This window comes from Physeter macrocephalus, chromosome 5, assembly GCF_002837175.3.
Source record: "Physeter macrocephalus isolate SW-GA chromosome 5, ASM283717v5, whole genome shotgun sequence".
Classification (NCBI taxonomy): Eukaryota; Metazoa; Chordata; class Mammalia; order Artiodactyla; family Physeteridae; genus Physeter; species Physeter macrocephalus.
The window spans coordinates 5,954,125-5,968,399 of record NC_041218.1 but is presented as its reverse complement, the minus strand read 5'-3'; the positions used below and the strand labels follow the sequence as shown (position 1 = coordinate 5,968,399).

The 14,275-nt window shown below is 41.9% G+C and overlaps 1 protein-coding gene across 2 annotated transcripts in view; it reads right to left on the bottom strand.

Moving 5' to 3' along the window:
* Positions 1 to 9: 9 nt before the first annotated feature.
* Positions 10 to 14,275, bottom strand: part of RHEB (Ras homolog, mTORC1 binding) — a 52,290-nt gene continuing 38,024 nt past the window's right edge. Inside the window, exons 1-6 of one of the 2 annotated variants that reach the window (XR_003679683.2) lie at positions 10,541 to 10,745; positions 3,851 to 3,933; positions 3,135 to 3,191; positions 2,975 to 3,022; positions 1,914 to 1,995; positions 10 to 1,443 (exon numbers count right to left, since the gene is read on the bottom strand). Coding sequence is in view for 1 of the 2 variants with exons in the window: in XM_028489573.2 (XP_028345374.1) it covers positions 1,339 to 1,443; positions 1,914 to 1,995; positions 2,975 to 3,022; positions 3,135 to 3,191; positions 3,851 to 3,933 (375 nt within the window). In the remaining variant the exon portion in view is untranslated. Of the gene's footprint in view, positions 1,444 to 1,913; positions 1,996 to 2,974; positions 3,023 to 3,134; positions 3,192 to 3,850; positions 3,934 to 10,540; positions 10,746 to 14,275 lie in introns of those variants that run through there. The other variant, XM_028489573.2, reaches the window with a different exon arrangement.

Genomic DNA, 14,275 nt, shown 5'->3' with positions numbered 1-14,275 from the left:
GATATTCTCTTCATAATCCCGACATCATCATTACACCTAAGACAACTAACGCCATTTCCCTAATATATCTAAAACGTAATCAAATCTCCCCAATTGACCAAATATGTCTTTTACACGAGGGATTTTAGAACCAGATTCCATTTAAGGTTCACACACAGACTTTTAAATACAGAACGGTCGCTCTCTCTCCCTCAGGAACACTCTAATCTCTATTACACTTTGGTTATGCACAAGGCCCTCTCTTCCCATCCATCAGAAAGCATGGTGGAGAGGAGAGAGGACTGAATTTGGGTTAAATTTAAAATTTAGTCCAAGTTCTTATACCATATGAAATATAGAGTGACCTTAGAAAAGTTATTTACCTCTCTGGATCTTAAAACGCCTCACCTCTAAAATGAGACAGTTCAACTGGATGATCGTAAGGATAGATTAGACACCCAATAAATGTCTGATTTAATTCAATTAAGCAGTACAGGTATCTCTTACTATCTCAGCTCTTCTCATCTGAATTCTCACTCTCTGCACTAAATGGATGCAGATAAATCTCTTGCTATCTGGAACTTGGGAATCAATTGTATAGATTTAACTTCCCTCACCTGGGGACACAGGGACAAACAGATTTGCCTATCAAGGGATACCTGGGTTGACTGAGCACCTAGTAGATATAAAACCACTGTGCCGGACATTATGGAGAAAATGAAGGCCAGTGAGACGGCCTGGAATCTGAGAATGAATTAAAGGGGATAAGAGAGAAGAAACTACTATTAATTTTCGCTGGACGAATCATGCAGGGGTCCAGGAGAAAGCGGAATTTAAGTAGAACCTTGAGGGCTGGGGTCTCAGTGGTGAAAGGTGGCGGAGCTGGGGAAGAACAGCTGACTGTCCTCAACCACATCAAGCCACCCACCCTCACTGAGCTACAGTTTCCTCGCAGAAATGAAAGCCAGTTAATCTTATTGCAAGATCAAACAAGAGCACATGTTGAAAATACTTTATGTAGTTAATTAGAGAAAGGATATTTCAAGTCAGAGAAGAATGAGAGTAAAGGGGAGGCATCTGGAAGTACCCCTTGTATTTAATTAAGTGGGAGGAATTTAGTGCGACTGAAAAGTACAGGGATACAGTGAAAGAAGAGGCCGGAAAAGTTCGAATCACACACCGCACTCAACATCATGCTGAGGGCATTTCGGGTTTGTTTTATAGATGATGGGCAACCCACTGACAGTTTTCACTTGAGGGTGACATCATCTGATTTGTAGCTTCAGAAGGTGAATGGCAGCAAACAGAAATATATTGGTGAGAACATGGAGGCAGGAGACAAGCTTGGACGTTCTCAGTCTAAATTAACGCCATGGAGGAAAAGGGAAAAGGAGATACGGGAAGCCTTCTGAAATAGAAGTGACATCCTTCCTCGAATATGCCTTTAAAGGAACATCTGCAGGGCTGAAATTGGGAAAAATGCTTGTAAAATGGTTCTTAACAGTTTCTGTGTTAAAACAACACATGCATCTAACTCAGTTCCACCCAACAGAAAGGGGGGGAGGTAAGGGTACAAAATTATTGCCAAAGTGATGTAAGATCATTCTTGTTTCTTTTCTATGCCTGGACTTACTTCTGTACCAGCCTTTAGTATGAAACAAAAATAAGACTATATGTTCTCAAAGGAAGTATTGCCTTTACTATTAATTTCTATTTATCCTACAAATATTCTAGGTCCCATTTTAAGTAGAATACTGACTGAATTAAAACATCAATAGTATCGTCCTAAAGCAACCCAAAGATGGGTATTAGAAATGGTGGAAGGATGAAGACTGAACAGGAGTGACGAAGATGGTGGTGAGATGCTGACTGAGAGGAACATAGGCCCATGAACGACGGGATGCAGGGCAAAATGAAGTTTAAAAAACACGTACCTGATTTTCTTTAGCAGAAGATTCCAAAAAAGCTGCGTTCCAAGATTCTGCTAACGCTTTCCCTTCTTCATAACTGATCACCCTAATGGAAATAGAAAATTCTAATTAAAGTGCTTTGCTCTTTATTATATAAAACATCTATAACTGATTTATGAAACAGGTTCCACTTTAATCAGTTGTTTTCCTTATGAAGCAGAAACATATGCTCAGCTCAATATTCTCATCCAATATGTAATGCAGAGAGGCATTTCCGTTACCCCTGAGCTGGGGAACAGAGTGGACACTGCCTCATGGGGTGGCCACCCCTGCTCCAGCGAGTTCTTACAGTTTGGAGAACAGGACGCCAACACTCCAGCATCTGCAACAATTGACTATTTTGAAGCCAGCTTGGCTATAAGCACCCAAAGACAGGGCAATCCTGAAAGGGCCCTCCGTGCAGTCCTGCAGGCATTCAGCCAGTGAGCCTCTTCCTCTAGGTGTCAGGCTCCTCCCCTGTTCACTGCTCTAATCCTAAGCCCGGGACTCAAAAAACTATTTGTTGAATAAATGAGTGCTACCATTGTCTTTTTAGAGTCTGTTTTATGCAAAATGGTAAAAGAATCTAAAGATAATTTTCTATAGTGTTTGCGCTCTTTTTTTTTTTTGTCTGCGGTACGCGGGCCTCTCACTGCTGTGGCCTCTCCCGTTGCGGAGCACAGGCTCCGGACGCACAGGCCCAGCGGCCATGGCTCACGGGCCCAGCCGCTCCGCGGCATGTGGGATCTTCCCGGACCGGGGCACGAACCCGTGTCCCCTGCATTGGCAGGCGGACTCTCAACCACTGCGCCACCAGGGAAGCCCTGTGCTCTTTTTTTAGAGGAAACATTTTCCAAGACAGGTGAGATTTTTACTGCAGTTTTGCTTCTGTGATGCACAGTCACCGCCACATTTCTGAACACAGAAACACAGATATGCTGCAGCTAAAAATATTCTTGCTATAAGAACAATAATTAAAAATGAAACTTCAGTGACTAAATCGTCTTAGACTTGACTTTATAAATCAGTATTTAGAAGCTACATACCTTTCCATATGCAGGTCCTTCTTATTCCCAACCAACATAATAGGTATCCTATTAATACAAGGGGAAAAAAAGCCAAAGTACCCTCGTCAGTGTCTGATTTGATTGTTCAGAAGATACTATTATGAGTATCTAACAAAAGAAATGAACTATTACTACTTACTGTACTTTCCCCACCATATCCAACAGTTTGCCATGGATAACTTTGATCACTTCAAAGCTATAAACGAAAAGCATGACATCAGACACCCATCTCAGTGGTGCTGTTTTAACACGTTTGTTATATAATATTTATAGTGGGAAAAATGGAAAACGTAATAGACTCACCATTTTAATATAAAGTAAACCGAACACAAGGAATTCCTTTATTTTTTCCTACCACTCTTTTTCACATGTGCGTGTATTCAACACTCAGCAGCCCTTACTGAGAATATTCAAAGTGGAATAGGTGAGATATGTAAATGGGAAAGTCTACAACTGGGCTGATTTAATCTCTGAATAAACATTTGCAGAATGTTGCTTAGCGAGGGGGCCCTAGCAATCAGGCCATGCTCCACACTAATACAGTGAAAACACACAAAAAGTAAATCAATTAATGCATTTCCCATTGCAATCAGCAGAAAAGCTCAGATCATGTTCAGTCACTATCTAGCTAGGCAGCCTGAGGTAAGAAATAACAGAGTTTTTTACTCCATCAGTGTAAGAGAACACCTAATGGGATAATTTTTTGGCCTTAACAACCTGTTTGCTCCACAAGACAACCACTAAAAACCATTAAAGTCTAGTTGTTACTACTGCCAATTCCAGCATAATCCCTTAGAAGGATTAATGCCATCTAAGCACAGCAAATAAACTCAAGCAAGCAGAAGTGGGCCTTACCTTTTGATTGATGTAACAGAATACACAAGAATATAACCATTAATATCTATGGAGTATGTCTGAGGAAAGATGGAATATTCATCCTGTGAAAGAAAAAATAATTACATTTGAGTAGCATAACAAGCAATCTCACGTATCACCTGGTCAAAGAAGTCAAAGTAAACAAAAAGTGGATTGATATGTTATTCTAGAGACATAGCCTACACACTCAAGATTTACTTAGGACTTGTTTGGGGATAATAATATGCTTTAAGCCAATACCGAAAAATGACCCAGGCTATTCTAAGACCTTTTCTTCTTCCTTCCTTCCTCCCTCCCTCTTTCTCTCTTTCTTTTTGCCATGCAGAATGCAGGATCCTAATTCCCCAACCAGGGATCGAACCCACGTCCCCTGCATTGGGAGCGCAGAGTCCTAACCACCGGACCACCAGGGAAGTCCCTATTCTAAGACTTCTGAGGGACAGCGAACGTCTGCTGCAGTTCCTGCGAGAAGAAGATGGAAGGAATGAAAAGACTGGTTCCGTGATCTTGTATCAAGGGAAAAGCAACACCACCTCTCCTTTATGGACCCAAGTCCAGAGTCTCTTCGGCCTCACAGTGAATTCACAAGTGCTATTAGTTTATTCCACAAACGTGTATTTTCACCTATTTTCTGCACGCGAGTCGCAATGGCCTGAGCCCAGTGTACCAGTCATTAGTGCGTTGCTACCAGCACTTGAAAAAGAGGAAGAGAGAAGAGAAACAAACACTAGACTCAGTCAGTAGACTCAGACTTTTTAGGATCAAATGAGCTATATACTGAGCAACTTCAGGAATTAGAAAGAAAGGTACACATTATGCAATAGCCTGTTAGTACCAGTTTCACAATGCTTTAAGAAAAACCCTGCTGCTTTAGATACAGAATTATCAAAGACTACACGAGCGTTTAATGTCAATGCAGTACTCAAGAGTGTCACTGTATGGTATAAACACTTCCTTCTCGGTTGAAATATAATTGTTAATATACCACACATCCCAGGCACTATTATAGAAAAATCACAGCAAGCCACCCTTATATCAAGTAAGTGTCTCTGTTAACTCTGCAATTCCATAGTGTGATTATGATGACCCTGAGTCACTGCCCTATGTTAAAGTGTCTTAAAAAAAGATAAAGAAAAAGTTTTACTATCAACTCTCTGATATTATAGTCATTAATCACAATAGCATTTCAACGTCACGAGCTTACTACATATGCAAAATAAAACCTTCTTTGATTTCATTAATAGTACCACTTTCATTAAGTTGAATTCATTTTAGTGTTGATGTTGAAAAACAAGTTGTTAATGGAATGAGAGATCTTTCGACCCAGATTAAAAACAAAATTTCAAATAATTTTAGTCACCAGCTCAGCTACAGCAGACCCAAAGTTCACATTACGTTTTTCCTGAAGTGAAGATGTGGGAAAAAAGAAAAGGATAATCATATTCAAGAAGTACAGTGTAAAAAATAGAAAGTATAACAGAGGAAAAGGACCCTCAGCTTTAAAGCAACCAAAAAGGACAAAATTCCTAGTAATAAGCCTAAGAAAATGAAAGTATGTGATCCAGCTGAAGAAAATCTTAAAATACTCCCGAGAGATAAAAGAGTTAAATCAGCGGAAGAGTGTGCCACAGTCTTCAGCAAGAATATGTAGAATCATAAGGATATCCACTAATTAATCCTAAATTAATATATAAATGTAACATAATCCTGATAAAAAGTATACTTCTGGAGAAAGAATAGCAACTGCAGAGGCAGGTGGGTGGAAACCATAAAGCTACGGTAATTAAAATAGTGCAGTACTAGCTCATGAATGGAGCAGAGGGAAATCTACAAAGACCCAAACAGTCATGGGAAGTAGGTATATGATAATACTGGCATTTCAAACCAGTAAGGATAAAAAGTAACCCTCAACAAAATGTACAGGGAACAAATGCACAGCCATCTGGGGGGAAATGGCTAAGTTGGATCTCTACCTCAAACCGTAGCAAAAGTGTATTCCAGAGGAATAAAAGATCTGAAGATGAAAACTGAAACTAGGTACATAGTGGATGGGAGAATTTTAAAAAACTAGTATTGGTTAAAAAGAGATTAATAAATTCAACCATATGAAAATGAAGACGTTCTTCATGGCTGAAAACCTCCCAAACAAAAAACATAAACAAAAGACGGACTGAAAATAAAACAGAACCCTGCAGCTAATTTTCTTTTTGTAAGGTATATCTATTTATTTATTTTTATTTTTTTTGGCTGCGTTGAGTCTTAGTTGCGGTGCACGGGATCTTTCGTCGTGGTGCGCAGGCTTCTCTCTAGTTGTGGCGTGTGGGTTTTCTCTCTCTAGTTGTGGTGTGTGGGTTTTCTCTCTCTAGTTGTGGTGCGTGGGCTCTGTAGTTTGCAGCACGTGGGCTCTCTAGTTGAGGCATGTGGGCTCAGTAGTTGCGGCTTGCAGGCTTAGCTGCCTCGCGGATGTGGGATCTTAGTTCCCTGACCAGGGATTGAACCTGTGTCCCCTGCATTGGAAGGTGGATTCTTTACCACTGGAACGTCAGGGAAGTTCCGCAGCTAATTTTCTAGTGCTAATTTTCTTCACACATTAAGTGATCTTTCAACTCAACAAGCAAAGACCATCCTCCCAATAGACAAGGGCGAAGTACATGAATAGACAGGATAATGTGCAGAAAGGAAATATAATACAAATGCCCTCAAACACAGGAAAATATGATCAAATTCCTTCATAAGAAGAAAAACACGACACTGAGATGCTATTTTTTCACCCAGCAGATTGGCAAATATCAAAAAATGTGGTAACCCGTCGTGTTGGCGAGGGTGTAGGGAAACAGGCACGCCTATTCACTGCTGCCAAGAATGTGACCCTATGGTCCAGCAATCCCACACCCAGGACATTTTCTTACATACATACCATCCTTCTAAAGTAACACAAGATACTGGCTGTGGCACTGCTGGTGGTGGCATGACTGGAAACAACCTAACTGCTGATCGATAGTTAAATTACGATGTATCCAAACAATGGGACATTATGCAGCCATGGGGGGAAGAAAAGAGCCCGTATACACTGATACGGAATAATTTCCAAGATGGAGATATAGAGACACGCTACTTTTTGTGTAGGAAAGAAAAAAAATAGTTTAAAGCTATATTTGCATGTTCACGTATAAAACAGCTTGGAAGCATTTACTAGAAACTGATAATGGGTCACTGCTGGCGGAGTGAAGCTAAGATAGCTACAGTGGGAAGATTTAATTTTGACTATTTACCTTTTTGTGTTATTTTATTTCTATAACATGTACATGTATTATTATTATTTTTTAAATGAATTAAAAACTTTTTTTTAAAAAGGGAATTTGACATTAAAATTGACTGCCTCTGAGTCACTTGTCATTGAGTTTACTTAAATTAGGTCAAAACAAAACAAAATATTTCAAGCAAACTAAAAATAATCCACTCACTCTTCATTATCATCCCTAGCTGGGCAATTAAATCAGCTGTATAAAATAAACTGCTAAATGAACAGTACTTGCTATCATAATCATTTTTCCTTGCTACCAGCAGTCTCAACCCCATGATATGAATCCGATTTAAAAACAGTTCTTAGAGCAGTAAATATAAGTGTTATCTCATCCAGCTTCTACAGAACGAGGGCAGGACAGTGGCATAAGGAAATAACCACCCCTGTTGCACCATCGTGAATTGTAAATACCAGCATAACCCTTTACGGTCTCCCAACTGTGAATACAGCCTTTTGGAACTATTAGCTGCAATGAGAACAAATTATTCAAAGTAGCTAAATCTGAATATATTTTGTGCAAAAATTCTCTAAATATTCTTAGCCGGCGGTAACAAAGCCCAAAAGAGCAAGACAGCGGAGCCAGGAATTAACCTATGCTCTTTGCATACTCACACTGTACACTCATTCCCTGAGAGCTCTGATCCTTTTGGGGTCATTGTTTATATTACTCTATCATTAAAACAGTTAAAGACGTGTGATGTCCAAGTGTACATTTCTGCTTTAGAGCAAAACAGAATCTCTGAGGAACACACGTCCTATTTTCATAAGGAGAGTCAATATAAAGAATTTTCTCTCCAGAGAAATGTTTTCAAGGACAGCTCTCCTCCAAGTATAAGAGACTCCTGCACGACTCCCACTCACATTGTGAACCTCAACTGAATTTCCATGCTAGGCCACGCTCTAGCCTCAGTGGCATCAAAGAACTACAAGTAAGGATCAAGTTCTCTTGAAGCTCATAAATCGCCTCTAAAACATATAACAATCCTGTGAAGGCAGGCTCCACAGTTATCACCATTATACAGATGAAACGTATGAGGCACAGAAAAGTTTGTTACCTTTCTCAAGGTCAGTGAGTTAGTAAGAAAACCTAGGATTCAAATCCAGGCAGTGTGACTGCAAAGCCCACGCTCCAAACAACTACGAAATACTGATTCTCCTTCTGGCCTATTATAAAATGAATTGCTATAGTTACGTTACGTGAAAGTGATTTACCAATCTGCATCCTTACCCTTACTTTCCACAAGCTTAATGAAAATTTAAAACAAAGATATAAAAGCAAACCAAAATCTTTTTTTTTTTTGGCTGCATTGGGTCTTCACTGCTGCGTGCAGGTTTTCTCTAGTTGCGGCGAGCAGGAGCTATTCTTCATTGCAGTGCACGGGCTCTAGGCACACGGGCTTATCTGCTCTGCGACACGTGGAATCTTCCCGGACCAGGGATCGAACCCGTGCCCCCGCATTGGCAGGAGGATTCTTATTTTAATGGATTTTAAAAGATTGTTACATACATACATACATACATTTATTTACGGCTGCGTTGGGTCTTCGTTGCTGCGCGTGGGCTTTCTCTAGTTGCGGCGAGCGGGGGCTACTCTTCATTGCGGTGCGCGGGCTTCTCATTGCGATGGCTTCTCTTTGTTGCGGAGCACGGGCTCTAGGTGCGTGGGTTTCAGTAGTTGTGGCACGCGGGCTCAGTAGTTGTGGCTTACGGGCTCTACAGCACAGGCTCAGTAGCTGTGGCGCACGGGCTTGGTTGCTCTGCAGTGTGTGCGATCTTCCCAGAACAGGGCTTGAACCTGTGTCCCCTGCATTGGCAGGCGGATTCCTAACCACCGCGCCACCAAGGAAGCCCCGGCAGGAGGATTCTTAACCGCTGCACCACCAGGGAAGTCCCAAACCGAAATCGTGATAATGTCAGACTCCCATATTTCTTCACCCAGGACACTCTCAGCTTATACCTGTTGTCCCAGCCTGACAGTTACCAGTGTCCCCCTTCACTCTTAGAAGTGTCTTGTTTTAGGTAATAAATTACACAATTGCCTGAACTACTATAAAAAACAGCAACACTAAGAATCCAGAACAAGGTCCTACCCCACAGGCTCTTCCTACACTAACTTCTAAGATAAGCTGCGTCCTCTATGTCGTCAGTCGCTAATGGAGACTTCTGTTATTTCCCTTGTTCCAACAGGCTCCCATTCTATCAGTAGGCAGGTACCCCGTAGAGTAAAAGCCTAGGCTGGCTCTGCTCCAAGAAAACCACCGTGAGGTCTGAAGACGAAAGCCCAGCACATCCACCGTGGATGTTGAGTGAATGACTTATGTTATAGCTCTCTGACATACACATTTGACTTATTTTATTTGAAGCTTCCAGAATGGAAACTCCAGGGTTCCTCCAGTGCTAAAATGACCCAACACAGCTCTTTTCTTGCTTCACTAGGGGGGTTACACTTTCCTTCTATGTTCACTTCAAAATATAAAGCAGAGGGAGTTCATTCCAAACCTGTAAGACAGGCCACATCTTTCTAGGTCTATGCCAGTTTCCCCAGGTTCCAGAAAAAAGCCTCCATTTAACGTGGCAGGCCAGTCCACCCTACACTCGCCCTCCTGCGAGTCTGATCCTCGGTCAGGTATAAGATGCAAGGGGACGGCCCAACTCCTTTACGTGCCCCGCCCTCCAGTCAACAGTAATAAATGTAGCCGAACAAAATGGTTTCTAGTAAAAGCAGGACTGGGTGACATGGAATGGGGAAGGTGTGCTGTCACAAGGGTTCTCTTGGCTCCCTTCAAGTTCTCTTAATTTCTTTCATCCTTTGCTTCCAGTCGATTCCTCTGGTGATCCAGTTGCCACATCTCTGCCACATTAACCTGTGCATACCTCTTTTGGGGGTTACTCACCTTTGGCAGTCACTGTCTAGCAAATCAGACCGACACTCTTTAATCTTGTAATCATATAATAGATCCAATACAACCAGCTCATTTCTGCCCTATGCCTTTCCCAGGCCCTTCCCCTAGAAAAGATCATCTCTTCTTCACGTAGGAGGATACATACTACAAAGGGAGGAAAAGGGCTAATGTGATTCTCTCATACAGAATCAACCTTTAGAAAATAGAAAACAACTAACGTTTAATAAATATAAACCTTCACAATGTTATGATGAATATACTTAAAACAATTCTACAGTAGAAAAACAAGTTAATTATTTGAAAAACTTCCGTAAATATCTTAGAAAAGACAAAGTAGACAGCCTGTTAATATCCAAACACACATAAATCACGAGGGGTTTTCTTGGCAGTGTCGTTGTGTTTAAGCGTCAGTGGCAGGGCTAGAACTGTCGGGTGCGCTATATGGCATTCTGACACACTTACCTGCCCAGCTGTATCTACAAGTTGAAGATGATATTCTTGTCCATTTACTGTGATCAATTTTGTGAAAGCTACAGTGAAAAAGGAATTAAATATTAGCTAGAAAAACATGCACTTTGGATCACTGAAAGCTCAAACAATGACCACCAATTAAGCAGAATCCTTAGTAATCTCAGAAAAAGATCCCACAAAACAACAAAGAATATCTGAGTTTATAGATTGTTCCCTACTTCCATTATTTAACTAAGCAACGCTGACTGACTAAAACCAATGGCGAGTCAACTTTGAACCTTTTCCAAAGAAACAAAGTAGGCAACGCTTCGAATCTTATAAAAGTGATCTGAGGCTTCCCTGGTGGCGCAGCGGTTGACAGTCCGCCTGCCGACGCAGGGGACACGGGTTCGTGCCCCAGTCCGGGAAGATCCCACATGCCGCGGAGCGGCTGGGCCCGTGAGCCATGGCCGCTGGGCCTGCGCGTCCGGAGCCTGTGCTCCGCAACGGGAGAGGCCACAACAATGAGAGGCCCGCGTACCTCAAAAAAAAAAAAAAAAAAAAAAAAAGTGATCTGAATGCTCTAGCTGTGGACAGTCTTTTCCTCTTGTGAAAAAGTGAAATATATTACATAAAGTCTGAGTTCTAGAATGAACCAAAAGCACACAACTTGTCATTAATTTATAGCAAGTCTGGTGTCAGAGCACGAAGAGCTGATATTAACTGAAGTGCTAAGAACTTTCAGTACCTAGAAAATTAGCACTTTTATTGAGAGAGGACAGCAACAGAACATGTTCTGTGTGAAGCCATCATCTCCACTTAGCTGAAAGATGCAAGCCATTTGTCACAACAACCTTTCCCTATCTGGGGGGAAATCAGACTCAAATAACTTCGGGAAAATTCACAATTCTAAGGAGACAGACTTCAAACAAATGGAGAGGAAAGAACTATTAATAGTAACAGGATATTAAAAAGTAACCATCTGGAACCCTGATAACGAAATGGAACAGATTTCTTCCGTACACCCTGTCCCAGCCATCTTGACTCACAATGAGTCTTCAAATCTCCTGACTGGAGCCGGGCAACAGAATCTATCCCTTGAACAGCTGAGAGAGGACCCACTTTTGCCCACTTTGTCCCACAGACAAAAGAGAAAGCAAAAAGAGACAGATGAAAATCAGGAGAGAAAACCGTTAACAAGGAGGAGAGAGAGACCTTATCTGAAATGATGAATTCCACTGGGAGAGAAAGGATGGCTGAAAGAGAAGCAATAGTTAAAGATACTCATACTAGCACCATACTTCTCTGATGTAGGCAGGGCTGCTAGAATCAGGGGAGTGAAAATTACAGACCAGACTACTCAGGCCAATTGCCACACTTTATATCATTCTTGTGCCCTTTCTTAAAATTATCACTTTAATGAAATAGTCAAACTAGACGAAAACTGAATCAGAATATATCAAGATAGGGAGTACCCAATATAAACTGTTTTCATCATTTCTAAGAAAAAAATTCGATTGGAATTTGTTTTCCCCCACGTTGTAACCTCTCTGAGCTTGGGACACTTAGTGCCCTGACTGTGCTCTTGGTCACCGTCGGCCAGGGGCAGTCATGATGCTCCTGGGTGAAAACCTGCCCATCGACACCTCAGTCAGGTAAGATCAAAGGTGCGTCTTAGACTCGATGAAAATTCTGTAAGGAACGTTGGTGGGCAACAAACCTGTAACCTTCAGTCAGAACCAAGCAGTTGTGGTCGTGAAGTATAATGGAATTATTAGGAAAAGATCACTGAAACAAAGCATTCATTCATTCAAGAACGATTTTTTGAGCGCCTGTGATCACCGCCAGCATGGTTCTAGGTGTTCGAGACACTGCAGTCTCTGACCTCGGTGAGCTGACATCTCAGTAAAAGGAGGAAGAAGCAGACAGAGAGGCAAACAAGACATACACACAGTCAGGTATCTTCTCTGTGAGAAGCATCCAGGCAGAGCCTAAACTGCAAGTGAAGAAGTAAGAAAGGCAAGGAAAAGTGAGAAGGCAAAGCGGCGGAGCCTGCGAGAACGGCTGGAGACGAGGCAGGACACGTTATTGGGACACGGTGAGGAACACAGGTTTTTATTCAGAATGTGACGGGAAAACCAAGGGTTTTGAGCGGGGAGTAACTGGTCTGATTTATATTTTAGAAAGATCACTCTGGCTATGCTGTGAATACTTGAAATGGACAAAAATGGGTAAGGACATCAGCAGAAGCCCACAGTATAGCGGCTACACGGACTACCCGTGGGCAGAGGATGACGGCGGCCTGCACTAGAGGGCGGAGACGGCAGGGGTGGGGGTGGGAAACGGTGGATTCTGGATGCGCTGCGCAGGTAGAACCAAAAGGATTTTCTGATTGACTGGAAGTAGGTGTGAGAGAACGGAGATCAAGATGACTCCAGAGTTTTTGGCCTGAGCAAACGCAGGATTTACCACCTATCAACAGAGGGAAAGCCTGGAGGGGCAGCACAGGGGGAGGGGCGAGGGAGGGGGCAGGGGCTGGGCATGTTCAGCTGGAAAGCCCACGAAATACCAGTTCAGGGGAGAGGAGAGGCTGGGGGCTGTGGTGAGCCAAGCAAGTGTTTGGAGAGCGAGGGTCACAAGAAAGCAAGGTCAGAGAGAGCCAGAGGGGCACCCGTGATGCCGGGTCAGAAAAACAACGAAAATTCAGCCAAGGAGGCTGGGGGAGTACTGGCTAGTGAGGGAAGAGACATACGAGAAATAAGATATTAAGAAACGTTTTAGTATTTCGTTGCATATAAAAAGGATGTAAATCCTCCTACACATGGCAGTGAAATGAAACTGAAGACCTTCCATCTGCCACAGGAAAACTGCCTCTTCTTGTTACTATAGAAAAAAGGGAAGGGTAATGAGAGGTATGTCTGTCAGTTCCATAAACCAGGAACAGATTCTCCTACGCCCTCCTTGTGTAGAAAGGCAAAGCTGGCTCTCTCCTGGTGTCACTTTCCTCTCTCCCTCCCTTTTTCAATCACTGGAGAAATTAATCCAATTTCCAACCTAAAACCCTGAGACTGCCCTAAGCAGACTAATAGCCACTTACTAGCTAAACCTACTAATAAGCAAGGTAATAAGAGATTTCTAACATTGGATAGTCACAAAGTAAGATGTGTATTACTAAAGTGTATTGAGAACCCCTAATTCATACCCTGCTGAGAGGTCTACCCACCACGCGATGCTTGGTGACGCTGCAAAACCCCTAATGAGAATCCCCCGACTTGCTGAGAGCGCCTTTATTAACTCACCAACAGGGCTACCCTGAGACGGCAGAAACTGTGAACTGCTGCTATGTTTTCCTTTAAATGATAAACCACCATTAGTTAACTTTCATCATATCAATTTAGTTTGCATGAGTTGTGAGATTGACACTACAGTATATAAAAAAAAGCTACATCTGCATAGCAGTATTTGGTCTAGAAAGTTCCCCAAACTAGAAAATATTATTATGGTTTCATTGACATTATACTCCTATACCCCTATGTTAAAAGAAGATGACATAGTCGCAGCATTTTTGCTTTTGCAGTGATACTTCACAGAGACGTGTTACTACTGAACAGTTGATAGAAACAACCTGTTCTATATTATAAAGTTAAGTGTAAAAAGAATCCCCAGATTTACAGAGTACTGCGTTTTTTAAAACCAAAAAACTACCCATTCATTTATGTTCTAGCAATGAGTTTACGATAACCAATG